The sequence below is a fragment of the Dermochelys coriacea genome, chromosome 6, assembly GCF_009764565.3.
Source record: "Dermochelys coriacea isolate rDerCor1 chromosome 6, rDerCor1.pri.v4, whole genome shotgun sequence".
Taxonomy (NCBI): Eukaryota; Metazoa; Chordata; order Testudines; family Dermochelyidae; genus Dermochelys; species Dermochelys coriacea.
Window position 1 is genome coordinate 37,848,764 of NC_050073.1, and position 27,704 is coordinate 37,876,467.

At 41.0% G+C, this 27,704-nt stretch overlaps 1 protein-coding gene across 5 annotated transcripts in view; it reads right to left on the minus strand.

Moving 5' to 3' along the window:
- LOC119857686 (ADP ribosylation factor like GTPase 14 effector protein) overlaps nt 1–27,016 on the minus strand; it is a 46,150-nt gene extending 19,134 nt beyond the window's left edge. For 2 of the 5 annotated variants that reach the window (XR_006282374.1, XM_043517638.1), the window contains exons 1-2: nt 25,482–27,016; nt 16,393–16,523 (exon numbers count right to left, since the gene is read on the minus strand). Coding sequence is in view for 4 of the 5 variants with exons in the window: in XM_043517638.1 (XP_043373573.1) it covers nt 16,393–16,523; nt 25,482–26,129 (779 nt within the window). In the remaining variant the exon portion in view is untranslated. Of the gene's footprint in view, nt 1–11,768; nt 15,339–16,392; nt 16,524–20,007; nt 20,517–21,628; nt 21,682–25,481 lie in introns of those variants that run through there. The other 3 variants (XM_038406938.2, XM_038406936.2, XM_043517637.1) reach the window with 3 other exon arrangements.
- Between the last annotated feature and the right edge of the window lie 688 nt (nt 27,017–27,704).

The following is a 27,704-nucleotide window of genomic DNA, read 5'->3' on the forward strand; positions in this document are numbered from 1 at the left end:
GTCATCATCCATACATCAGACTGGGGGACCCACTTAGAGAAAGTTGAGGCATTACTGCGCACCTTAAGGCGGGCTGGCCACACTGCTAATCCCGCTAAATGCGCCATAGGGCTAGCAGAGGCTAGGTACCTGGGATATATTGTGGGAAGGGGCATAGTGAAGCCCCCAAATGAATAAGCTAGAGGCAATTCAAAACTGGCCCCGGCTGACCTGAAAGAAGCAGGTCTGCATGTTCTTAGGCGTGGTAGGCTACTACCGACGTTTTATTCCCCACTTCACCATTAGGGCAAGTCCCCTAACGGACTGGTAAAGGCCCGAGATCCCGACATACTGAAGTGGACCAACGCAGCAGAGGGGGCTTTCACAGACCTTCGGACGGCCCTCTGTAATGACTCCGCACTCATAGCCCCAGTCTTTAACAAGGAATTTATTTTACAAACAGATACTTCTGAGGTGGGGTTGCGGGTGGTTCTGATGCAAATGGTGGGAGAAGAGGAACACCCGATCCTCTACCTAAGCAGAAAGCTTCTCCCAAGAGAACAGAAATACACAGTAGTCAAGAGAGAATGCCTTGCTGTCAAATGGGCTATGGAGACACTGCATTATTATCTCTTAGGCCGGAATTTATTCTTGTGACCAACCATGCACCCCTCCAGTGGGTGCAGAGGAATAAGGAAAAGAATGCAAGGGTCACCAGACGGTTCTTATCCCTCCAACCATTCCAGTTCCGCGTACGGCACGGGGCTGGATGCCACCATGGCAACGCTGTTGGTCTGTCACGAGCATATTGCCTGGCTTCCCAAGTTGCCCAACTCTATGGTGTTGAGCAGAGTGGGGGGATATGTGACGGGGCAAGGCCAGATGGCTATAGAAAAGTAGTGGGAGATAGATATATTAGCTCCAGGCTAAACAAATCCCTGGTACTAGGATAAGTTAAATGGCAGCTGCTCCAGGTCAATTAGGACACCTGGGGCCAATTAAGAACTTTCCAGAAGGCAGGGAGAAGGCTAGATTGATTGGGACACCTGAAGCCAATCAGGGACTGGCTGAAACTAGTTAAAAGCCTCCCAGTTAGTCAGGTGGGTGTGCATGTCAGGAGCTGTGGGAAGAAGTTGCGCTGTTGGAGAGACTGAGTAGTACACACCATATCAGGCACAAGGAAGGAGGCCCTGAGATAAAGGTGAAGTGGAGCCTGATGAAGTGAGGACTGCTGTGGGGAAATAGCCCAGGAAATTGTACGTGTCATGTTTCTAAAAGGTCAGCTACCATAGCTGTTACTGTTAGGGTCCCTGGGCTGGAGCCTGGAGTAGGGCTCCATCCTTTTCCTCCCCCACCCACACCCCCCGATTAATCACTGAGGCAACAGAGACTGTGCAAGGGAGGATAACTTCTCCTCACTGCCCTCGCTGGCTTATGATGAAAATGTGACCCTTGTCTGTAGAGAGAGAGAAGGGTTACATGGAGGGTCACAGTGAGCCTCTGAAGTGAGTGAAATCTGCCAGGAAACGCGGGACCCACTGAGACAAGAACAGAGCTTTGTTACAGTAAACATTGGCCCATATTCACATGAGTACTTCCACTGAAGTCAGTGGGACTACAGGGATAAGAACTCAGCAGCATGAAAAGAGCCCATGGTTTTGCCAGGGAAAAAACTGGATAAAACATGGTTTTTGATTGAACAGCCTGATATTTTGGTTTCCTCTTTTGGCTAGGGATTTTCTTTTTCAGCAGGTGAACAAATGGGATAAGGTGACAGTGGCATATTCTCAGCTCTCACTTCTTCAGTGACAAAAATGAAGGGTTTCAAGATACCAACCAAAATCCCCAAGAAAACAAATACATATGCAAGACTAGAAGACAAGATTGAAGAGTTTTTTCCCCTCCCTCCCAGTTTAACATGCAGCAATGTCACAATAGGAAGATTTATATACAGAGAACATGAAAAATAGGGGGTTGCTATACTCTAACGAGACTAATCAATTACGGTGGGCTATTATCAGCAGGAGAAAAAAAAACTAACAGCAGAACTGGAATTAATTTGCAAACTGGACACCATTAAATTAGGCTTGAACAAAGACTGGGAGTGTATGGGTCATTACACAAAGTAAAAACTATTTCCCCATGCTAATTTTTCCTCTACTATTACTCACACCTTCTTGTCGACTGTTTAAAATGGGCCATCCTGATTATCACTACAAAAGTTTTTTTTCTCCTGCTGATTATAGCCCACCTTAATTGATTAGTCTCGTTAGAGTTGGTATGACAACACCCATTTTTTCATGTTCTCGTTGGGTGTGTGTGTATATATCTATAAAATCTTCCTACTGTATTTGCCACTGCATGCATTTGATGAAGTGGGCTTTAGCCCATGAAAGAATATGCGCAAATAAATGTGTTAGTCTCTAAGGTGCCACAAGTACTCCTCGTTCTTTTTGCTGATACAGACTACACGGATACCACTCTGAAAAATGTCACAATGTGATCCTTTGGCTATTTTTCCATAAGAATGGGCAGACAGTGCCATCACCTGTAAAGGAGAGATGTGAGTTCATTACAGTCCATCCATCAGTTAGAAAAGTGCTATGTCAAACAGAGGTCCCTTGAACCTTTTAAGAGCAAACAGCAGAATACTCCGTGGAGTCCTCGTTATGTAGCTCTCATGTGCCTATCCAGCACTTACCATGTATAATGAGGGGCACTATAAAAAACCGTAAGACAGAAAAAGAAGCAGACATACAGATCATATTTATAAACCAGTGACATCAATGTACAGTCCAAACAATGGACCGTATTTGGGTCTTTCTGTGGGGTCCGAAAGGGGTTGTCTCTGCTGCAGCCTTGAGAGGTTGCTGCAGAATGTTCACCATGCAGTCTGCAGAGAGTCTATGGCAAGTGGCTCTGCAAGTTATTTTTGGTTTTCGTTTTTTTTAAAGGCCCCTTCAGCTTGCCAGTCAAATATTATGGCTGAGTTAAACACCTCACAAGAGAGGCACTTGGAAAAACTAATGTTCTTAACTGTAAAAGCATGCATGGCACCACTACAATAGTGTGGACATTGACAAGTGTTTTGCTGCAGCAAGGTCTGCAGGACTGAGCCAGGGAACATCAGGCAATCTAGAAGAAATATAAGGTAAGCTGGTGACTTGGGGGTCGGGGGGGGGGGGAGGGAAGCATGACTAAATTAAAGGTTTATGACCATTATTTCACAGTGAAGTTAAGAGACACTGCAAATCTATTGTGTTTAAAAGGAGACCTACATCGATATTGCCTTGAAAGGCTAAAGGTCCATCAGCAAGTTAGAAAAACAGAGACAATAAATCAAAGTACACAAAGCAAACATAAAACATTTTGCAAATGCATCCGATGAAGTGAGCTGTAGCTCACGAAAGCTTATGCTCTAATAAATTTGTTAGTCTCTAAGGTGCCACAAGTACTCCTTTTCTTTTTGCGAATACAGACTAACACGGCTGCTACTCTGAAACCTGTCATAAAACATTTTGACTTCTCTATGATTTTAACATTAACCTCATACTTAAAACTGCACCAATCTGCAGGGCTTGATCCTGCAACCGTATTCACATGACAAGCCCATTTCCTGCCTTTGGTTTCAATCCTGAATTGCTCCACTATTGTGGACCCCTGAACCCATGTGGAGTCTCATTGTACACTGTGCTTCCAAGCATGTAGTGTTATGCTAACCCTAGGAATGTAACTATTCATGTTTGTAGTAAAACAATGCCCTCTGCTGGATTTAAGAGAAGCCCTGCCACTCTATAGCAAAACATAAGAACTAGTCCATTTAAAAAGGATATTGGTGAGGTTAAAACAACTAAAAATAATTAGTGACATGAAGCTTCATTATAGTGGGTACTTATTTGTATTACATTCCTACTATAGTTTGCGCATGAAAGGACACTGCAACTTGAAATCTAGCCAGTTTATGAAATGAGTAAAAGTAGTTTCAAGTGCCCTTGGTGTCAGTTTCCCGACAAAGTTTTGTGGTGTTACTATTATATTTTTTGGTTTTAAAATGGTTTCTCTCTTCCCTATTGCTGTGAGTGAAACAACTACATCAGTAATCATTTAAACTGACTGACTGGCTGAATAGCTCTCTATTGGGAATCAATGTTGTTGACTAGGCACAAATTGCCATCAAATACAAGAAGTAAATAAACCTAAATAAGAGAAACATTTGTAACTAGTTTCTTTTTCTATTACAGTAATTTTACGTGTCACTTGTAACAATAAAAGGCAAAAAACACACTTCAGCAAATTGTGACTTTTAAATTGGCTATCCTATTAATGTTAATACTTAAAAATTATAGATGCTTTTAACCCTTGATCCAATTGTAGGCTTGTGTTGAAATAAAGTTATTCATGTTATCCTAATCAATTTCATTTCCCAACATGATCAGTCAGTTTGGAAGGCGAGTCAAAACTTTTAGAGCATCTCATAAAGAAGAATTATTGGGGAAAGTTACTGACTTAGATTATGGCAAATCTTGGATTAAGTCCCCTCTGAATGCAATAGAAAATTTGCCTGAGTGAGATTTCTAATGTCTATAATTTATTAAATGCAACTGAGAAAGCAACTGGAAAATATCTTACACCTGACAACTATAAAAACATGAAAAATAACCCAGAACCTGGAAAGACATCTTCCTTTAAAAAAAAAAAAAAACAAAACCCTCCAAAATCAGGTGAGAGGAATGAAATGATTGTGTGTGTGTGTGTGTGTGTGTGTGTGTGTGTGTATGCACATCTCTCTCTCTCTCTTTGCTTTGAGCACAGGATTAAGAGTGGAATTCATGCTCTCTCATTCTGGTTTCATCCATGTGTAAAGTGTTCATGTCCCTTAGGGACAGATTTTCAAAATGGCATACACAAACAAAATCAAAATGTACAATTGCCCACATAATCTGTGTAACTATAACTGTGTACCCAATCCAGGCATACCGTTGTGGCTGCTTTATGTGCCCCAACTCTTCTGTTCTTTTGTAACCTGGCCCTTAATCTCTGTGCTTCAGTTCTGTACTGTAAAATATTTATAGGAGTCTATAAACACAATCCAAAACAACCAAGCAAAAAAAAGTAAAAAAAAAAATTCAGGTTTCAAACTGAAGTTTGAAATACTGAAGTTAAGGTTTCCTGCACAACCTTAAGTCTTCCCCTAATTATTTTCTTCAAAGGTTTTTCCGTCACTCAGTGCCCATGCTGGAGTTAGTTTTTGCTGAAGAAAGTACCTCTCAATTTATTCCATGAGGGAAGGCATCAGAGGACCTTTCACATCAGGAAACTTGGATTCAAAAAGTGTGCTCAGGCCATAGGGGAAATGATTTTGATAGCTTCAGTCTGCACCGGGGTATTTATCCACATTATTAATGCCCAAACTTCAGCTCAACGCTAAGTCAATGTTTTTTCCAGTCTCAGGATTCTCCTGCCAAAAAGGAGGCTCAAGGTCAGGCTTGTGACATATTTGTAGATCATTACAGGTAGAAGCCTGTTCATCTTGCCCAGCTCAAATGCCCAGCTCGACAGTGTTATGCAGTCTTATTTCATGAGCCTGAAAAGTCAATTAATGAAAAAAGCATCCATAATGTTTTAAAATTTGACCAAGACCATCTTATGAAGGAAGGGGGGGCAACATTATAAAAAGCTGACAGGTGGCAGTTAATATTTTGTATTTGTAAAAGGAGTTCATATAATCCCTTCATGGAAAAAAGAGCATTTATGCAGAGGGAACTTTTTTTCTTTAGTTGCTGGAGGTATCATTCACTTTCACCCCCAACTCATTTCCCTGAGATATATTCATGCATTATTTATGTTATGCCTTTCAGTAGCATAGGTGTTGGCAGACATTAAGAGAATCCCTTCTCTCAGTAATTAATTACCTGAACCTGCTATACCCATGGTAGAGGCATTAGTTGCTGAATCAATTAAACAGACAGCATTCCAGGAAATGTTTTATCACTAGGTAAAAACATCAACTCCACCAGGAAAAATAGGGCACATCACATGTGAGCTACCAGGGCCTAATCTAACTTATTTAAATTGACGACACTCATTGATTTCAGAAGTTAGATCAGTCCTAAAGTAGTATTCATGTCAACAAACTCAGAATATTGTACAGGTGAGAGATTAAAAAAAAAAGTATGCAACTTACTGTATTCAGAGAAAGTATCATGAATTAGGACCATCTAACCATTGCATAGCTCAATTGATGTGTATTGCATGTGTTATTCATACATGAAATGATTTGCTCTTTCATTGTGACAGGTTTCAGAGTAGCAGCCGTGTTAGTCTGTATTCGCAAAAAGAAGTACTTGTGGCACTTTGAAGTGAGCTGTAGCTCATGAAAGCTTATGCTCTGATAAATTTGTTAGTCTCTAAGGTGCCACAAGTACTCCTTTTCTTCTTTCATTGTGATTAATTCCTTGAGTACATCAACTCTGTCTAGATGGCACCTGTGTAAATGTTATGCTAATTTTGGTTTTGCAAACTTTTTCTAATGACAAATTTTAAACACAACTTACATGTATTTGTCATTATGCCTTATATTTTTAATGCATGAGGAATTCAAGGTTGTAAAACTTGGTTTATAAAAAGTTTTAATTTTCTGTTCTTTATAAGAGTAACAAAAGTGGGTTGTTTTGGACTATGCTATAAAGGACATAATTTTAAATCATAGCCATATAGTAGATCAGAAAAATTGGGGATTGCACCTTAACAACACACAATTAGATTCAAGTGAGGATGGGAAGAAATAATCTTTCATTACTGTAAATGTATGATGGGGGGGAAAGCTTATGCATGCTGTTAGTTGTTTGAGAGATTTATAGATGAAGCAAGACTGAGAAATTCTAAGATATAACCATGTTTTAATCTAGCAGGATTAGTAATAAAGTCTGACTTGGAACAAAATGAAGAATTTTTGAAATGAGGACATAAAGCCGATGATTTGGAAGTTTATATGCTCATATTATTCAGTTTAATAATGCAGTATAACTTAGCCAAGTTAAGGAAGTATGTTCTATATTGTTAACTTCATCAATTTAATAAGTTGTATTGATTCATTTACAGAATCACAGGGCATAGATTTCAGAGTGGTAGCCATGTTAGTCTGTATCAGTAAAAAGAACAGGAGTACTTGTAGCACCTTAGAGACTAACACATTTATTTGAACATAAGCTTTTGTGGGCTAAAACCCACTTCATTGGCCGCATGCAGTGGAAAATACAGTAGGAAGAGTATATACACACATACAAACACCCCCCCCAGAACATGAAAAAATGGGTGTTGCCACACACACTATAATGAGAATGATCAATTAAGGTGAGCTATTATCTGCATGGGGGAAAAAAACCTTTTGTAGTGATAATCAGAATGGCCCATTTCCAACAGTTGACAAGAAGGTGAGTAACAGTGGGGGGCAATAAGCATGGGGAAATAGTTTTACTTTGTGTAATGACCCATCCACTCCCAGTCTTTATTCAAGCCTAATTTAATGGTGTCCAGATTGCAAATTAATTCCAATTCAGCAGTCTCTCATTGGAGTCTGTTTTTGAAGTTTTTTTGTTGTAATATTGCGACTTTTAGGTCTGTAATCAAGTGACCAGGGAGACTGAAGTGTTCTCAGACTGGTTTTTGAATGTTAATTCTTGATGTCTGATTTGTGTCCATTTATTCTTTTACATAGAGACTGTCCGGTTTGGCCAATGTACATTGTAGAGGGGCATTGCTGACACATGACAGCATATATCACATTGGTAGATGTGCAGGTGAACGAGCCTCTGATAGTGTGGCTGATGTGATTAGGTTTTATGATGGTGTCCCCTGAATAGATATGTGGACAGAGTTGTCAATGGGCTTTGTTGCAAGGATAGGCTCCTGTTTGAATCTAGAGATCTCTTTAAATAATCTTCCCAACCACCATTTGTTTGACCAATGTTGTCAGATTTTTTGAAAAAAGCACTAACAATTGCACTAAAAATGTCCATGTAGCTCACCAGTACTTTAAGCATATGGAAAGACTGATATCTCAGACACCAGATGGTGGTAATTTGCCAATGCTGCTTTTTAAATGGTATTTAGGCTGTAGTTACTGTAGGATGTTGGCAGCGGATAAAAATGCATAGGAGTCTTTTCTAAGTGCTTGCTCTATCAAGACTTCCAATGAAATGCAGGTAAAAGGTTCATCCACATTGCAATACAGCTGTGGTAGCAAACGCACCTGTGATATTTCTTAGAAGCATCCTCAGATTAACCATTTACAAGTACACAATTTGGTTTATATCCACACAACAGCTAGATATGCCGTTATAATGGTGTTTTGCATCAACCACTTTTTCTTATGCTTGTCTCAGTGCATTCTTGGCAGCTATTGCATAGAGCCTCATAGCTGCCATCACCTAAAATAGGGGTTCTTTTTGTAAGGGCTTCTCACCCTTTCTCCATAGGATTATGGGATTTCTTATGTAAATCCCAGAATCCACTGCCTCAGTGTTCATACTGACGATTTCCCAGCATGTACATCTGTCATCAGTTTAGACTGTTGTATCCTAAAGCTTCTGGAGTTTGCTGTTTGACAACCTGGATGCATATGAGGGGAGAAATTAAAACAGTATTCAGAGCCTTCTGAGATGGTAAAATGACTACAAGATAGAGGTAATGAAGAGGTTCGGGTCTAGCAACACCAACAAGTGAACTGCAAGGGCAGATTAGAGCTGGGGCTGGTACATCCACTGATGGGACAACATTACGACTGTCTGGACAGATTCAGTGTTCGAGATATCTACAGAAAACGAAGTCCATCTTTGACTTTCAAGGGGTGGAGCTAAATCCTCCATATCTGTCTCTGTAGATGCAATTGCACAGTGGAGTGCAAACAGATTATAGCAGGGGTGGACAAACTTTTCGGCCTGAGGGCCACATCTGGGTGGGGAAACTGTATGCAGGGCCATGCATGTAGAGCTGGGGTAGGGGGCTGGGGTGTGGGAGGGAGTGCAGTGTGCAGGAAGGGGCTCAGGACAAGGGGTTGGAGTGTAGGAGGGGCATGGAGTGCAGCAGGGAGCTTAAGGCAGGGGGTTAGGGGGCTTGGGGCAGGGTGCGGGATGGGTTTGGGGTGTGGGCTCTGGCCCAGCGCTGCTTACCTCGAGTGGCTCCGGGGTGGCAGTGGCAAACACTGGTGCTAAGGCAGACTCCCTGCCTGCCTTGGCCCTGCGCCACTCCCAGAAGTGGCCAGCATGTCCAGCAGTGGCTGCTGGGGGTGGGGTGTAGCAGGCGGCTCCACTGCACGCTGCCCTCGCCTGTGGGTATCACCCCTGAAGCTCCCATTGGCCATGGTTCCCTGTTCCCGGCCAATGGGAGTTGTGTGGGGTGGTACCTGCAGGTGAGGGCAGCGCAGAGCCCCCTGCCCCCCCTTCTCCCAGGGGCCGCAGGGATGTGGTGCCGGCCGCTTCTGGGAGTGGCACAAGGCAAGGGTAGGCAGAGACCCTGCCTTAGCCCCACTGCGCCACAGGGCTGGCAATTCCGCAGGCTGGATTGAAAGCCCTATCTGGCCCACGGGCTGTAGTTTGCCTTCCCCTGGATATAGTTTGACACAGGGAAGTCCACAATGGAAAACGTTTTGTACTGTAGTCTTCCCCATGGAAGGTATCTGTTTGGAAAGACAGGTATTAAGGAACCATTCCCATTAGCACTGCATATTGTGGAGGAGATGGGGCTTGAATGCAACAATCACCTCCTATGCCAACATCTTCCCGGTCATCATATGGGCATGTTTCAAACTGTTGTGTCCATTTCTTCTGTTGCCAACACTGCTTCACTCTAGCCTGTTGTCTTTTTCTTAACCTCTTCCTCCACCTTTCCACTATGGCCTGCATGTATGTTACCACAATCTAGAGACAGCAGGCTACTTTCTTTAGGTGATGTGAGAGCCATTGCTTTCCTACCTTGTACCATAACCATACCCTTTCTTTTTATAATGTACAAACTTTCAGACACTTCTCTTTAGCACGCTGTTCATTCCATTACATGACACTAGTGTCAGGCCTGGTACTTCTCATAGCACATACTGAAGGCCTCAGGACAATGGTAAATCATCTTTTAAGAGTCACAATTGATTGAGGTATCTGATTTCAGCTCTACTAACACAGTATAGGCAGCAGGGAAGAAATTATTTTACAGGCTGCTTAAGCAAGCAGTCAACTGTTACCTCATGTTATAGAGCTCATCTACTTCCAGGATATTGGACCACTGTGCGTTAAAGGATATAGAATAATAAGTGCAGTTACAAAACAAGCTTATAGAGCCTGGGTATTGTACAGAGTTTCATTAAAGAAATATGCTCTGCTCGTGACGCTGCTGCATAAACTAGAAGAGGAGCAGACTGAAAATTTTTAAACGATCACTGATAAAGGTAAAAGATTATAAGATTCATACAACTGAGCCCGCCTGAAATTTTTTTCCCCACAATTAACTATTGCTAAGTGCTTCTGACATAACACAGACTACATTTTTCCATTTGCCTTTGCAGAGATAGGAGATTGATGTTGCACGCCACCTTATTTACACCCTCACTGGTCTTCGCTCTTCCCACTACAAGCATGAAAGACTAAAGGAACAAGCAAGGATTCTCATTTTTATAATGCACTATGAGGAGAGAAGGTTGGTACAGAATTAGAGATGAAATTACTTATTAAATGTCTGATTGGAAGGTTATGAGTGATGAAGAAAAGCTATTGGGCAGACATGTTTTAAGGCAAAAATGGGGGAAGGATGGTTTCTTCTTCACAGAAAGAAGGAATGTAAATTGTCATCTCAGCAGCATTATTCAATTAACAGCAGACACCATTCATTTTGACTCCACAACCGTGGAGTACGGCAGACCAAAGAGCAAGAATGGCCCTTTAGCATTTGCTTACCTGCCTTCTCACTCTGCACTTTGTAACATCACAATAGGAAGTCCCTGACAGCATTTCTTCTGTATGAATGCACGCCTCATCTCCAATCCAAATAGGTTTACCCTTTAGTTCCAGCAGATCCCCCAAACGTCCAAGGGAAAGAAAGAAAAGAAAAAAAAGGAAAGGAAGACAAACCCTAGTCCTGATAGAAGAATTAAAAAAGTGAATTTAAGTGCATCTCATGGAATCCCCAGTCCCAAGAGAACAGCATAGATTGGGGATCACAGGGTCCTCACTTCTCTTCCAACTGGTCTGCACTTCTTCATGTTGTGGCAAAATGGCAGGTTTTCAGAAATTAGACTCACTACCCACTGTGAATCTTTTGAGACCAGCAAATCAATGATTAAGGCTTGCATTTTAAATTATTATTATACTTTGAGCATTTAATTTAATCTTTATCCCACAAACAGTGCTGTAACCACACAAATATTTTCTGATTTCTGAAGCTGGAGAAATCTGAGAATGACCCTTCATGATCAGACAGTATATAATCTTTAAACTTCAATAAGGATAGGAATGAAACTGAATAGAGAAACAAAATCCCATGAGGCTACCTCCTAGAAGGTTACAGTGAAATCTGCGTTAAGGACAGCCTTCAGTTAGGCCCTCCTGTCTAAAGCGACCACTCAAAGTACCCAGTGTTTCTAGTGAATTGTTCTAACACTAGCCATATTATTTTTAGTTGCAAGGTAATTGAAGACAATTTTTAACCCTTCATTTAACTTTAAAAATTTATATAACACTACTATTGAAGTGGAAAGACTAAGTACATTTGACCAAGTTAAGTACATTTGACCAAGTTAAAAGTTACTGTCATTTATATTTATTTGCATTTGATTAAGAAAAATTACAAGACTTCTTATAAAGTTGATAGTGTAAGGAGTAAGATTGTGCTTTAATGTTGTAATGCTCCAGAAAGTTTACCAGAACTTGAAAGGCCAAGAGATTTTTTTACATTCCATTTCAGTGAATTATTTCATCGTTAGTATTGCATGAATCAAAAATCCAATGATAAAACAAAAGAACGTCCAACATTATCTTAAAAGTAAGCAGATTAAAATGCAGCAGGAGTCTGATTTGGAGTTTAATATTTCATGAGTACCAGCAGATGTCAGCATAACCCCATGAAGTTAGCAACAGTAATTTTACATCCAACCAACCAGAAATCTGAATCTTAGTTCTACAGCTACAAACCTCCTGAGTTTAACATCATTTATTGGAAATAAAAATACCTATACTAAACCAGCGTTTCTCAAATGTGGCCACAGCCTCCTGGATTGTTTGGGGGGGGGGGCGGGGGGCAAAGCAGCAGCCCCTCCCTGGTGTTCCTGGATGCACAACCTTGGTGTTGGTTACTGGGGCCCCTGCAGGGTTGCCCTCCCCCTGGAGACACCTGGAACACAACACTGGAGAAGCAGGCAGCCAGTGAGTTCCTCACCTTCCCAAGACAAGTTTGGACTTCAGGCCTGAGGTGGTGGTAGGGGGAGGCTCCTGCCACAGGGCTTCAGATTCCAGCCCTGGGCTACGGTCCTCCGGCCACGGATATTCAGGCTGCAGCCCCCTGCTGCCTCCCTCGGCCCTCTTCTCCCACATCAATTGCTTAATTTGTCCCCAGGCTTGCTGGGGCTGAGTATGTCTGCTCTGAAAAGTGATACTTGTATGTTTGTTAAGATCACTTTTCACAACATGCTTATTAGCTAGTAATAAATTACAATGATTTGGACATGTATATGTGTATATTTATTTTTTCTAAAAGTAATTAAGTATTTTAGGGAAAAGTGTGACAGCAGCCACCAGGAAGAGTTAGTGGCCACACTCTGAGGCCACCAAAAAATTTGTCCTGAGAATCCCTGTACTAAACAGCAAAATTACATGATTACAAAATTTTACCAAGAAAATCCTTCAAAAGGCAATAGTTATAATGAGCATCCTTGAGCAAAATTTATGCAAATCAGAATATCAAATATGAAAATCAAAATATGCAAGTTTGACAAAATAAGTCTGAAGCTACAGTAAGATTGTTCAAGATTTTCCTATATTTCTCTTATTCAAACACAATGCTATGTTCAACTGTATAGCTGCTAGGTCTAACTTGTTAAGAATTTATCAGCATTTCTACTATAAAATTTTAATTTCCAGGAGCTTTGTAAAACTCGGATGTGAAATCTTAATTCTGTCTGAAGCTACGTATACTAAATTTACTCTTTGGTTGAAATTATTTAAACTCAATTGGTTTGCACAGCAGTTTGGCTATTTTTAGTCTAAACAATAGAGGAAAGACATCTGGACTATTTTCAGTTGCAACTGTAAACCTTTACCTAAAAAAGCCATTAAAGTATGCAGTTCAGTCTACTGTGGATTAGCCATGTTGAATTTTTGTTTACTACAGAATTAACTGCAAGTCTAAATGATTTAAATAATGCTATTTAGAACCCAAGTAAGACTTTACAATAAAGCAGTACATCAAATTATGTCAATGCAGTGACAATTCCAAAGAACATGAAAAAAAAAGTTTGTGTGTAAAACTAGATATTTAATCTGGCAGATGGTTACAGAAATATATCATGAAGTAGTCTCTTTATGCTATGATCCCCTACAGTAGCTGAAGAGAGAAACGAAACAGTGAGAAGCAATTCTATCATAGGCTTGTGATAACAAATGTTATGGAAGCCACTACAATCCAGATGCCACACATGCATATGACCACAAACGTAAACTGTATGCCAGATTCAGTTTTTGCTCAACCAGTTCAGTTTAGGAAGTAGGTGGCAAAGATGGCTTTGCTCTTGCCCACTGCTGATCCAGTTCCCCAGTGTAAGTGAGCAGCCTTCAAGTTGTTCTCCATTTTATCAGCTATCCATAGTTTTAAGGGGCAGCATCAGCAACTGGCCATACGTAGTAACTTGGCTGGGGACAGGGAGTTAGCAGCTATAAGAGCACTATATGATTCTAAGCCGCTCTGATTCATCTATTTAGGGAGAATCGGCAAGTGACTGTTTAAGCTGGATGCACAGACTAGCTATAGCAGGGAAGATGATCTAGCCTTCTCAACTTCTATCAAAAATATTCTCAGCAAATGTGCTGTAATACTAAGGTATCTTCAAAAGAAAGGCATCCTTCCCCCACCCCAATGAACAAAACAAATACATAAACAAACAGAAGATAAACCACATCTAGGTTACCTGGGAAAGATTTGTTTAAACAATGTGTTGCAGAGTCCTGCCTCCATAACTGTGCTCCTGTCATTAGGAATCAGATAGTTACTGAGTTTTATTCCAAAACCGAATAGACACAGTATATGCCAAGTTTCATTCAGGAAAGGGTTTTTTGTTTTAAACAAACATCCCAGTTATCAAGCTCCAAAGCAATGGGTTTGTAAAAGCAGTGCTGACAGTTTTTATACCTTTGGCGTTAAAATCAGAATTTTCCCCATCCTGAAATATAGGTTCTTTTCGAATGGTGCAATTAGCAGAAACTATCAACTGCCATCTGTGAGAGAGCACCCCCTAAGTGGTAAATACTGTTAAAATAATTAGGACAGAGCTTATTTATATTTTTAAAAGTATATTTATAGCAAATCAGTGCAATGAACATGTTGATTTAGCCCCTATATTGTTAGATGTTTAACTGTGCTATAACAGTCCCAAAACTCATTTTAGAAAATACAGCATTTACTATTTGTTATACACCTGCTAATACTGGTCATGATTGCCACTGCTTACATTTTAAACTTAAAGAGATTACATTTATTTTTAAAAGATAGTAAAAACAAACACGAACACCAAGTCTTTAAGGGAAGAGGTGAGAAAGGAGAGATGCATGGAGAAAGAGCCTTCTCTACAGAGCAGGGCATATGCAGCATCTAATCCCAACTTTCTTTTAACACTTAACCAGCCACTCAGTTTCAAACTCTCACTCAACAGTCAAGCACTGCATTGTTCCAGCCTTTTTGCTGGTTTGTATGGATGAGTACAAGGTGGAATGAAGTGTGACAATACACAATTAGTATGAGTAATAACCTTTCTAAACCGTATCAAACAATGAATTTGTAAGTCTGAACAGACTGTTCATGTGCGTTATGATAGGTTCCACTGATTTTCATTAGACCATCAAATTCTGTATTGGAATGCAACACAAATACTTATAAATTAACCCACATGCTTATTGCGAATAATTTCTCCTCCTTCTATCTCAATTTGTTCATATAACCACTTGCGATCACAGCGGCATTCAGCTCCACATTTGTTGGAACCACACTTGGGACAAGCATAGAAGCATCCCAGGCAATCTTCATCAAGACAGTCACAGAGGTCCATCCCACTATAAAGCAGAAGTCCCTGGCTATCATAGACTTTACTCTTTGCTGGGATTACTTGCCTGTATAATGAAAAACAGTTGTTACTTCCAGCATGCATAACAGAAGACCTTCCAGTTTACTTGATTACAAATAGTTAGCAATGGATGAAGAGAGAAATTAAACTTTGTCAGCAATTTTCTTGTGCTGAAAGGTTTAACACCAAACCATTCTAAAAGTTACACATACTCCACTGCTTATTGTCAACCACGTACATTAAAATTTGACCTCCGAAAACTGGAGCCATATTTTTTGTAGCTCTTTTGAACAGATGTTGTTAACAAAAAGGTTCTCAATCTCTTCCTTACCATCATTCTATATTAAGCCACTTGCAATTCACTTTACGAATACACAGTAAAATAATCTTTTGCTACAGGTATAGCTGCATTTCAAGAGACTGTACACAACAATACATGAAGTACTTTTGACAGCTGAGGAAATATTCTTTTTACACTTTACTCAGAGCTTATGTCCTAGTTAATTCTAGTCAATCCAAAAAGTGTGGTTTTAGAAAAAGGAGAAAAGAAAAAAAGCTAAAGTGTGCCTGTGGGAAAATCACATTCAAAAAAGTTGAAGTTGTGGGGTCTTGCCCAAATTGATGGGTGACCTTTTTCTAACTTGGCAGATTTTATTTTTATATATCCATTTTTTTATGCTTTAGCAGTGTGACAAGAATTATATTGAATTTAGTATAATGAAAGGTGACTAGTTGCATGAATATTTCCCTCTCATAAGGCGTGCATTATTTGGCTTAGTTTGTTTTGCCTACTGTCAGGCTTTTACTTTGCATAATAATACATGGAATTAGTTGCTATGTCTAAATTCAGTCGGTTAGCACTGCCATGTTTTAACTAATATTTTATTCTATTATAATCTCAAAGCATGGTTTGACAAAAATATTTTATTGTAATATTCTATATACATTGAACAAAATTAATAGGTTACCTCAAAAATAAGATTGGGCTAAATAATAAAGGCTTAGTTTTGTCATCACACCTCCAAGCTTTAAAAAAAAAAAAAAAAGAGAATCCAAACATCCCAAATTTTAAATATGAATTAACATAGTAAACAGCCCACCTGTCAGAATTAACCGATGTGCTTTTTGTTTGTAGCCTTCTCTTTTCCCTTTTACTGCTTTCTGGAGCAAATTCAGTCTGTCGTCCTGGATTAGCAAACTGCAAGGACTTCAAAGCTTTAGCTGTTCGCCCCTGAACAAAGATAGAAATTTTCATTTTAAATATTAATACCAAACCAAATATTGGAGAGTTGACAATCAAGCTGGGATGTTGTGAAGCCTCAAGTAAATTGTTAAACCCAAAGCTGAGGCCAAGTGCTGCATCTATCAGCAGAGGACAATCTGAATCTTAAAAGAAAACAATTACACGAAGTTAGTGTCCCACACTTAGTGATGCAAGTTATACGAATAAATAGTAATATAAGCCTTACTTTAATAATTGTAAGGGTTCTTATTTTCTGGTTCTCACTCACTCTGACCTCTAACCCTTTCCTAATAAGGCTCTGATGTATTGTTAATATATAGTTTTGGGGAATGCTCTATAGCTGGGGTGGGCAAACTTTTTGACCTGAGGGCCACATCGGGTTTCCAAAATTGTATGGAGGGCCAGTTAGAGGAGGCTGGCATGTTCCCGCAACGGCCCCCCGGGACTCCTACCCCATCTAACCCATCCCCTCCGGTTCCTTGATGGTTCTTGTCCCTGGGACTCCTGCCCCATCCACCACCCCCTGCTCCCTGTCCCCTGACTGCCCCCGGACTCCCCGCTGCCCATCCAACCACCCCTCTCCTTCCTGACTGCGCCCCCCCGCTCGGGACCCCCGCCCCATCCAACCACCCCTCTCCTTCCTGACTGCGCCCCCCCGCTCGGGACCCCCGCCCCATCCAACCACCCCTCTCCTTCCTGACTGCGCCCCCCCGCTCGGGACCCCCGCCCCATCCAACCACCCCTCTCCTTCCTGACTGCGCCCCCCCACTCAGGACCCCCGCCCCATCCAACCACCCCTCTCCTTCCTGACTGCGCCCCCCCACTCGGGACCCCTGCCCCATCCAACCTCCCCTCTCCTTCTGGACTGGCCCCCCCGGGACCCCTGCCCCATCCAACCTCCCCTCTCCTTCCGGACTGGCCCCCCCGGGACCCCTGCCCCATCCAACCTCCCCTCTCCTTCCGGACTGCCCCCCCCAGAACTCCTGCCCCATCCAACCTCCCCTCTCCTTCCAGACTGCCCCCCCTCAGGACCCCTGTCCCATCCAAACACCCCTTCTCCCTGTCCCATGACCTCCCCCGTACCCCTGCCCCCATTCATCCCCGTTCCCTGCCCTCTGACCACTCCACCCCCTCCACACCCCTGCCCCCTCACCACCACCCCAAACTCCCCTGCCGCACTATCCAACCCCCCAACTCCCTGCCCCCTTACCGCGTTGCCTGCAGCACGGGTGGCTGGCAGCGCTACAGCTGTGCCGCCCAGAGCACCGGGTCAGGCCATGGCTCTGCAGCTGCGCTGCCCGGCCGCCCAGAGCATTACACTGGAGGCATGGCTGCGGGGGAGGAGGAACAGCAGGGGAGGGGCCAGGAGCTCGCCTCCCGGCCAGGAGCTCAGGGACCAGGCAGGAGGGTTGTGCGGGCCGGATGTGACCCGTGGGCCATTGTTTGCCCACCTCCGCTCTACAGCTACATGGGCAGCTGCTTCTAAATTTCAAAGGCTATCTTCTCTTAGACGCTTAACCTACAATCCTTCTAAAGCAGTCAATCTTCCCTCCCATAGCACTAAACTTAGTTTCTTTAAATCGAGCTAACATTTAACATGATCAAAATGGTAAATTAACATATTGATTTTATTCCCATTAAGTCCTTTGTTTTCTATTTCTTCTCTTATAACCTCTGCATACATAAGACAAAAAAATTTCCAACTCCATTTCCTCACATCACTGGATCAAGAAGTAATTCTCTCCAAAAGAGTTAATATGTACAGGAAAATGGCTTGTAATTTTAAATGTGTTAAATATTTACATCAGATGATTAACAAAATTTAAAAAAAAAAAAAACTTTCCCATGATGCCACTAAACTTTTTATGAGAATTTTTATAATGAAAAGAGATTGGACGTGTTCTGGATAGTGCCTTAGATATTGACAAGTCAAAATGCAGAGATTCCTAAACCAATTATATTGGACATTTGAGGATATACAGTAAAACTAATAAAAATAAACTTTGTGCCATGTTTCTGAAATAACATATGTACACAAAGGGAGGATTCATCCCTACTAAAAATGAGTTTGTCTTGTTTACCTTCTAGATAAATAACACAATAAGTCATTTTGTCAAGTTTGGCAGTACAAATATGCCAAATTTAGTACAGTAACCTTGTAGGACTGACACCACAACATCATGGACTCAGTCCACCATAAGCAATTCCAGTAAATTTTTTGTGGTAAGAATTATTTCTGTGCAGTATGCAATACTTCAGAAAAAGTCTGCAATTAATATGTCATTCAGATTTTGTTTGATTAATCATGGGTTCTCAAACTGTGGGTCGAGACCCAAAGTAGGCCGCACCCCCATTTGAATGGGGTCACCGAGGCTGGTGTTGGCCCTGGGCCCCAGGAAGTCTAAAGCCGAAGCCCAAGCCCCACTGCCCAGGGCTACGGTTACACCCCCCCCCCTGCTCAGAGCAGAAGCTCTTGGGCTTCAGCTTTGGCCCTGCCCCTGCCCGCGGTGGCAGAGCTCAGTCTTCGGTCCCCCCTCCTGGGCTCATGTAGTAATTTTTGTTGTCAGAAGGGGGGTCATGGTGCAATGAAGTTTGAGAACTGCTGGATTAGACAATACTTTATTATGACAAAAAAGCCAGCATTTTTCAGTTTGTAAATTTTTTTTTGTACATTTAGCAGCACTAAGACTTGGGCTATGTCTACACTACGCAGCTTTTAGTGACGCAGCCGGGCTGCTAAAAGACATGCAGTGTAGCTGCTGTTTTTTTGGCTCTCTTCCCAACAAAGTGCTGTTCACACTGGCACTTGTCGTCGACAAAACTTTTTTCTTTCGGGAGAGTGTTTTGTTTTTTTTAACATCTCGGAATGACAAAAGTTTTGTCTTTCATTTGCCGGTGTACACATAGCCTTAATCTAGGACTTACAAACATTTTAGCACAGGTTAGCTAACATGTTCTAAATATCTACTGTAGACAGGCATTTTAACACATGCTAAGCTATCTGCATTAAAGCCCAGGGAAAAGTGTGGTCTTTTAACAGGATCAGTTAGTACATCAAAAGTACATTCAGCCTTTTCTACATTAGATTTTAGTAACATGTTAGAATGTGTTAGCTAATAGCCCAAGAAAAGACCTTTATACCCATCTACAGAGGAGCAGAAAAGCCCCTTTCTTTTTTCTAAAATGTCAAGACACATACTATTTAATGACTGTCCTATAAGAAAGTAGATTTTTTTAAAAAAGTTAGTATAAAAATAAAAGAGATTGATGGTCTCCCTTTAAAGCACATACCCATTAAATTGGTGAGTTTTCCAAAAGAAGGTTTATAAATATCTCTCATACATTAAAAAAATTAACACTTTCACATTTTAAGGAAACAAGTTATGAGCTTTCTTTATGTAGGACTCAAATCAAGCCCCACCCCATTAACTTGTAGAGTTTAGAGGGGTGAAAAATCGACCCATATACATACGTCTGAATCAAGTTTCCTTCTTTGGCGATCTTCAGGGTCAACATCCACACTTCCATTGATTATCTGTGTACACTTTGGACAAAGCTTCCAACCAGGTACAAACTGTCTTCCAAACTTGGCACTTAGAAAAGCTGCATCATCTAAGTCGATTGCACGTAAGTTTTTCTTTGATATTTTCCTGTGTATGTTAAATGGGTCACAACATGATTTTTGCAGATCTTCAAATCTGTCAATGTAAATTTTTGCATGATGGAAGCAGATTGTATTGTTCTCAGAAAGAGTCACTCCAGTCCTAAGCTGAAGTAGTAGCAGATCTGACGAAGATAGATCTTGCTTAGTCTTGAAGCCAGCGTGACGGGTATAGTATATCTTATGACATTCATTAGCAGTTTGGAGCTGAATTCCAACTGAACATGGATCCATCTTACTTGATCAGTATAATCTATTTCACTGTTACTTTGCCTAGAATCAATTCTTTGCAGTCTTTAGTGGTTTCTATGAGGATCACCCTGGAGAAAGCATTAAAATCAATCAGATTTGTGCTGCAAACCTTTATCTGTGAGCTTGAGAGATTAGGTTCAAGTGTTAAAAAACCCTAAAATTAAGTTTTAAGAAATATTAGTGTACTATTTCCTTTTATTATAGTTGATAAGGCTGAGGATATGTTGGATTTTATTCAGAAATTAAGCCATAGTATATATTTATATTTCTTTTTTGCAGGGGAGAGGGGGAGGCTTGTATTCAAATCTATGGTAAATGTTGACCTACTTTAAATATCTAAACTCATCTATGGAAAAGTACAAATTCCAAGTGTACTATCTTAGATATACTGTCGTTTGGTATGATACATACATCAAAGCTAGTTGCCATCCCAACATTAGCCCTTAAAAGTGTAGAAGAGTCTGATAAAAGCTTTGTGAGATTTGCAACACAATGGTGCAAGTTGCATGTGCTTGAAGCCAAAAGGTTAAGAAGCGTTCATATTGAGTTAATTTGCTTTTCAAAATGCCAAGGCCACCCACAAGTAATCTTGAACTAAGAACATAAACTTAACTTGGAGTTATAAATTCAACCACATGATTTTTTTGGTATAAAGAATTAGGCAAATATATAAATTGGGAAACATTAACAAGAATAAAGTATACATATTTTGCTAAATATGAAGACACTACTATCAATCTTGTATTTATAGATATATATCAAAAGCCAGCTGTACACTGGAAAAAGGTATTTTAGAACTACTTATCGCTGCCAACAAAATAAAAGCAAGATACTCAGCACACAAAATGTAATATTCTAGCAACAATAAAAACTAATATTTAATGAAAAAGTGTTTCAGACATAACCAATATACTGAAGCTGGTAGCATAATTTTTAAGTGTCTAAAGCTTAGAAAGGTTTCTTGACACAGGACAATGACTAGATAATATATCTTTTAAAAACAGAGACCATTAAAATCAATTGCATGCAGCATTTTTGCAGCAGAAATCCCCTTGATTGTAATGCTTCAGAGTTTTCCTAAACCTAACATCAATGTTACCTATATGTTCAAAATGTATATTAAAAATTTAATTAGTTAAAATATAAATACGAATAAATGAGGAACACATCAGAACGTTACCGTTTATTCACTGCAAACACAGTTCACAGGTGTCTTGCATGAGATAGTCATTTCTAAAAGTAAAAATCCAAAACCAAATGATTTTCTAGGGCACTATTTTCAGTGAGCATCGAACCAGTTTCCAGTGCACAATTCTACAGTAGTTTGAAGACAGAAGTAATAACATACTACAGAATAACAGTTTTTACTATATTCATTTTTCCTGAACATTTTTGTGCCTTGGTTTGTGTATTATCGCAGGCTTTGCAATTAAGCGGTGCTCTGTTAATTTTCTGAGTTTTTAAAAAAATTTCATGAGACATACCAGGACCCTCAGCAATAGCATTCGATGCTATGGCAACAGTAAAAAAAACAAACAAACCTGACACTACTCAAGTGGTTGAGAAATATATGTGGTTTTCATTTTAAAAGCAGCAAGTTTGGTTTTATCCTGTATTTTAAGGAATGTATTTACAGTCAAAGATAGATTATCTAAACTCTGCTTAACCAAAATTCTTGGTTATCTGAAAAATCAAGTTAACTCTGTGAGAACTGATTGACGTTCTGGCCTTGAAGAGCTCCTAAGGTCTGCATGACTGAAATGCATGCAATTACCCTCGGTTTCTACAATTGCCTAAAATTTAGAAACCAATGGGGACTTATGAGCTTTGAAAAAATGTATTCGAAATTCTTATGCAGCTCACTTTCATAGAATTTATAAGCTCTTATAGTATAACCTGTATGTTTATTTGAAAATATTTATATAGCTGGAGTAGAGGCATGACACCAGAGACTCCCATTTCTCTACATCATCATTTCCCAAACGGTGTTCCACACGATGTGAATAGGTGTTCCGTGAAAGAATCTAGAATTTAATTTTGACTATTGCACTTGATTTTTGTACCACTTTGTACACACTTTCCAGTTAAAAATTATTAGTTCAAGTTATTTTAAATTTGTATTTTTGCTTTGTTTTATAAAATAAAATATATTTGAGCATAAATAACGCAATATTTTATTTGAAATCCAAACGACTACAAAATAATATAATAAGCGTTCCGTAATAGGCTAAAAAGTGTTCTGTGGCCAAAAATGTTTGGGAAACGCTGCTCTACATATTAGCTTACACTTGTCTTCACCGTTAGTGGCATAGGAAGATTATCTGTATTTTTTCATTATTGCTTCATTCATTGTCAAACCAAAATCCAGCCAATTAAAGTTAGATCCAGGACCCCATCAATTTTTGTGGCTTTACTGCAACAACTTCCTAATTATTTTTATTTAACATATTTTTCTCCCTGCCCTTGCTTTTTAAGAGAGCCACAGAAACTGGCTAAAATGACTGACTACATTAAGCAAAAGAACAAAACTGGCTATAAATGAAGAACTATCAAGTGAACAAAGTAAACAAACTAGATAATACTTCCCCCTCCAATATTTTTGACTGATAAGAATTTTAGTAAAAAGAAAAGGAGTACTTGTGGCACCTTAGAGACTAACGAATTTATTAAAGCATAAGCTTTCGTGAGCTACAGCTCACTTCATCGGATGCATTTTACTCACAAAAGCTTATGCTCTAATAAATTTGTTAGTCTCTAAGGTGCCACAAGTACTCCTTTTCTTTTTGCGAATACAGACTAACACGGCTGCTACTCTGAAAAGAATTTTAGTGTTTACTTTGAGCAACAGAAAGTGATTTCTTCCCCACACAGAACTGATCTTTGACAGTGTGCCTTTAAAGCTGTAAGTCTTATGGCTGGCACATAAACTGTTGACTTTGTTTTCAGAACTCATCAGCTGAGAATATAACAACTCAGATATTTGTCAGGGTTTACTTTGGTACATGCTGCACTGGTCATTTTCTTAAGTATGTTAAGATTTCCAATCTTTTTTGAGCTTTAAGCTTATCACTTATAAAGGATACTTATCTAGCAGTTCTTTTGGATATTTTTATCTTACACTTTACGGATTACATTTTAGAGTGAACCAGAACAGACAACCATAAAATCAAATATTTATATAAAATATAAAACATTTACTTCTATGGCCTTTACCAAAAATGTGTTTTGGGTTATATGTAATAGACAATGAATAATTCTGGCAGTGGTGTAAGTTGCATACTGGTAGTCTAGGTTTCACTATGTGCTGGAGAAAAAAAAAAAGCTTTTGTTTGTTTGATCCTTCACTATGTGTGTATTTCTGAATGATTCCTGGCCCCTGCTACACATATTACATAGCCAATATATAAATTAAACAGGTTCCCAATTTTGCAGATACATTCAAAAGTTGAATACTTGGAAGCTGAATTTGAAATAATAAAGTAGATTACTAAAAGTATTTTCTGTTCACCTGCATCTATTTTCCTTAAAATGAAACTTCAATCCAGTTTTCTGATTGCTATTCTTGGCAGGCTTCCACACTAACGGAGGATTGCACTACCTGAAGCTCCAACTGTACTCTGCTTTGACAAGGCACCTTTTAAATGGGACACAACTGTACCTTCAACAATAATACCAAGTTTATAGGACAATAAGTTCAGTTCTCGTTCCTTTGATTTATATGTGAATTGCTGGCACACACATAAAAACCGATGGACTTCCAAATTAGAAAAAGAAAGAAGTATATACAGTTCTTTTTAATTTAGAATAGCTCTCAGTGCAAAATGGAACAGAACAAAATTTCACACAATAATAGAAGAGGTGTTTTTATTTTATTTTTTAGTAAAACTTGTATTCACCAGGATTTCCTAATTGGCACTTACTGCTTGAACAGTGCAAACTGAAACAGATCAAAGTGATGTGTGACGCAGATGCTCAGGGCACAATGAAGCACTTGTGTAAGCTAAGCTGAGAACGCTTCAAGGAGTAGTACAATGGGAAAGCAGGGAACAAGTGCTGAAAACTGAAGCAAAGGTGGCAAGAAATGAAATAAAACTAGACTGATTGATAGCAGTGTAGTATGAGGAGAAAACAGGAGAACAGCCAGAAGCTGCAACTTCAGGTCTCTCCATTCCCAAATGGACAGAGACCAGGCATAGCAAATTGAGGCTTTTTATTTATAGTAGAAGAGTATGCTGCTCATATATATCCAAACAGCGGTACTGGTTAGAGCCAGCTTTTTTGGATGTTTGAAGCTTTATGTGCTTTATTGTTGAGACTGCATCAGCCACTGCTTTTGGCAAATGCTACTTAAATGAAAGCTCCAGCCTATCTACCTAAACTATCACAGTATTGTACTACTGGGGGGGGGAGGGATAGCTCAGTAGTTTGAGGGGGCCCTTTAAGGATCTGGGCACAAATTGGGGATTGGTCCTGCTTTGAGCAGGAGGTTGGACTAGATGACCTCCTGAGGTCCCTTCCAACCCTGATATTCTAAGTAGGTTTTACATTGCATTTGACTCTTATTTAATCACTTGGGTGCAGGGTTGGGGAACAATCAGTGTTTTAGAGTAAATTGTATACAAAGACAAAACTTGGAGCAAAGCAAGGTTTATTAGAGACAAACTCACACAAGCACTGCTGATGACAAAGAGATACATTGTAGGCAATTCCATAATACAAGACCAAGAGACCAAGGTTAAGAGCAAGCTCATTTAAAAAGAAGAGGAAATACCCCTGCGCGCAGCCTGCTGCAGAACGGAGCGGGGCAGACACTGAGGCCTGGTCTACCCTGAAAACTCAGATCGACCCAGCTACGGAGCTCAGGGCAATGAAGAAATCTACCCCCTCCCCGAGTCCAGCCACCCCGGCCTAGCCCGGGTGTAGACACAGCTCGAGGCAGCCGCACTGGGCCCTCCCTCGGCTCCGACTCCGCGCTCCCGCGAGGCTGCCGCCAGGCCCTCCCTCCACCAAACCCCTCCCCCGCCGCCCCGTACCTTGCCGTAGGTTTTCTTCCGCCCTTGTGCCGCCACCCCGGAACCCGACTCCCGAATGCCCCCCACCAGAGCCGCGGTACTCGTGGCCGCCATTAAACCTCGCCGCGCACCACAGAGTGCCGAGGCCGCCGGGAAGGCTAGAGCGCCGCTGCCTTTCGGTGCGCGACCCGCACCGCGACCAGAGAGAGGCGGGTGGCCACGCCCTCGTGACCAACCTGCCGCGCGAGCGAGGCTGCGCATGCGCATTGCTTGCTGGCCGGGCACGCGGGCACTCAGGGGGCGGGGCTCGGGCTGCGGCTCTCCGATGGAGAGTCCCGCCCTGTCCGCCCAAGCCAGCGCGAGGGGCCGGGCTGGAGGGACCGTTCGGGGGCTCGTGGCTGCGCGGCGCGCGGGAGACGGGGGGGCAGCTGCTGGCCCCGGTTCCCAGGCGGAGGCCGGGGCTGCATTGGCAATTCCGCAGCAGAGCAGAACCGGCGGCTTGGAGAAGTTCGGCGAACAGCTGCGGCGCTCGTCTGCCCTCCCTAACTCTTGTGCCGGCGCGGCCCGCGACCCACATCCGGCCCTGCCCCCAGAGCTGTGCCAGGCCTGCACCGAGGGCGTCGGGACTCGCCCAGGGTGGTGCAGGAAGCGTGTGGCAGACCAGGGCATTCAAGCCTAGCTGGCATCCTGAAGCTTTCCCCGCGCATCCCGTGCAGCAGCGTGGACCTACAGCCCGCCAGAAATACTAGTGCCCAGCCCAGAGCTGCGAACTGAGCCACTCTTCTTACTTCTCCAGCAGTGTGAAAGGAGAACAATAGATGTAGAGGTAGGAAATGGTAAGGGTGAGGCTCAGAAACCCCAGGGTAGCATCCACCCCACTGACCAATACTCTGTTGAAAGAGCTGGTTGAAAGTTGATATTTCTGTTTTACAGAAATCCACCCTTCTGAAAAATGTTTGATTCCAAATCTGAAGAGTCCAAAATTTATATAAATTTTTCCCTAGACTGGATATAAAAATGAATAAAATATAAAAAATAAACTTGTGGAGAGTCATTTTGAAATGAAACAAAACATTCCATTCCAGTAAGGTCACTCCACAGTGTTTCAAAATGGAGCAGTCCCCTAGGACAAAATCATGACCTTATGACACTGTGATGTTTTGGTGTTACCTTACCCATCTTGTCTCTCTGTTTGTTTCCACAATAAGGTGCAAGTACATTGTCTGTTTCCCAGATTGTTTTAGCCTTATCAAACAAAATGCTTTATTCAGATTCCCCCTCTCCTCCAATGGCAACACTGAGTCACATTCCCAGTTCCCACAGATTTTTTTCAATGGAAAAATGCTCCATTGGAAAGTTTTTGACCCACTCTATAATGAAGCCATGCAAGTTTTGCTTGTTTACAATTTTGCACAGTTCTAGTTGTCAGCTTTTCCTTTTTCCCCTTCAGTCATCTAGAATGTAGGGTGGTTGGCTCATGGGCACAATTACAGCCATGAAACATTTTGGGGAATCAATGCAATGTGTTCATACACTGTCATGAAATAAACATTACAACATTGAAATGCCATAACTTTGTCCTATGGGAATAGGAAGTTGCAGTAGAGACCGTTAGAATCTTTTAAGTAGTTGTTGCTGTTTTGTTGGTGGCTGTTGATTTCATTTGGCGAGGTCTGAAAATCTTTCAAGATAGGTTTAGGGTCAAACTCAGCTTTTATTTCTGCACAGTTAAGTCCTGAATGATGTGACAAGTTAAACAGCTGAGGAGCTGACACCAGCCTGTTTGTTTAAATTACAATCAGATGGTAGTACTGGGATTGGTCAATGTATGGGTCTTCCTGTGAAATTTTAAACTCCACCTTTAGGTTTGTAGGGGTAAATTGTATCCAAAAGAAATTTTAAAAAAGGACTAAACATGCATTTTTAATCAGGAACCTTATAGTAATTGCACTCCAGTTTAAGCCAGTCAAGCTCTTGCATCAACAAATGAGGCTAATTTGAAGAGGGTTTATTCCTATTATGGTTACAACTGTATGTCTATCTGTGCCATGTCAAATAAAGATAGGATTAGGTATCCCGTACTAGCCTATCAGTGGGAACAAACCACATGGGAGACACAAAAGCAAAATACTGCCATCCTTACTTGTGACTAGCTCAGGCAAAATGATTAACTCTATAATACAAAACGTAAAATAACCTGGCCAATCGTTAATTCTTTATGCAGGTTTTTACTGCATTTTACTC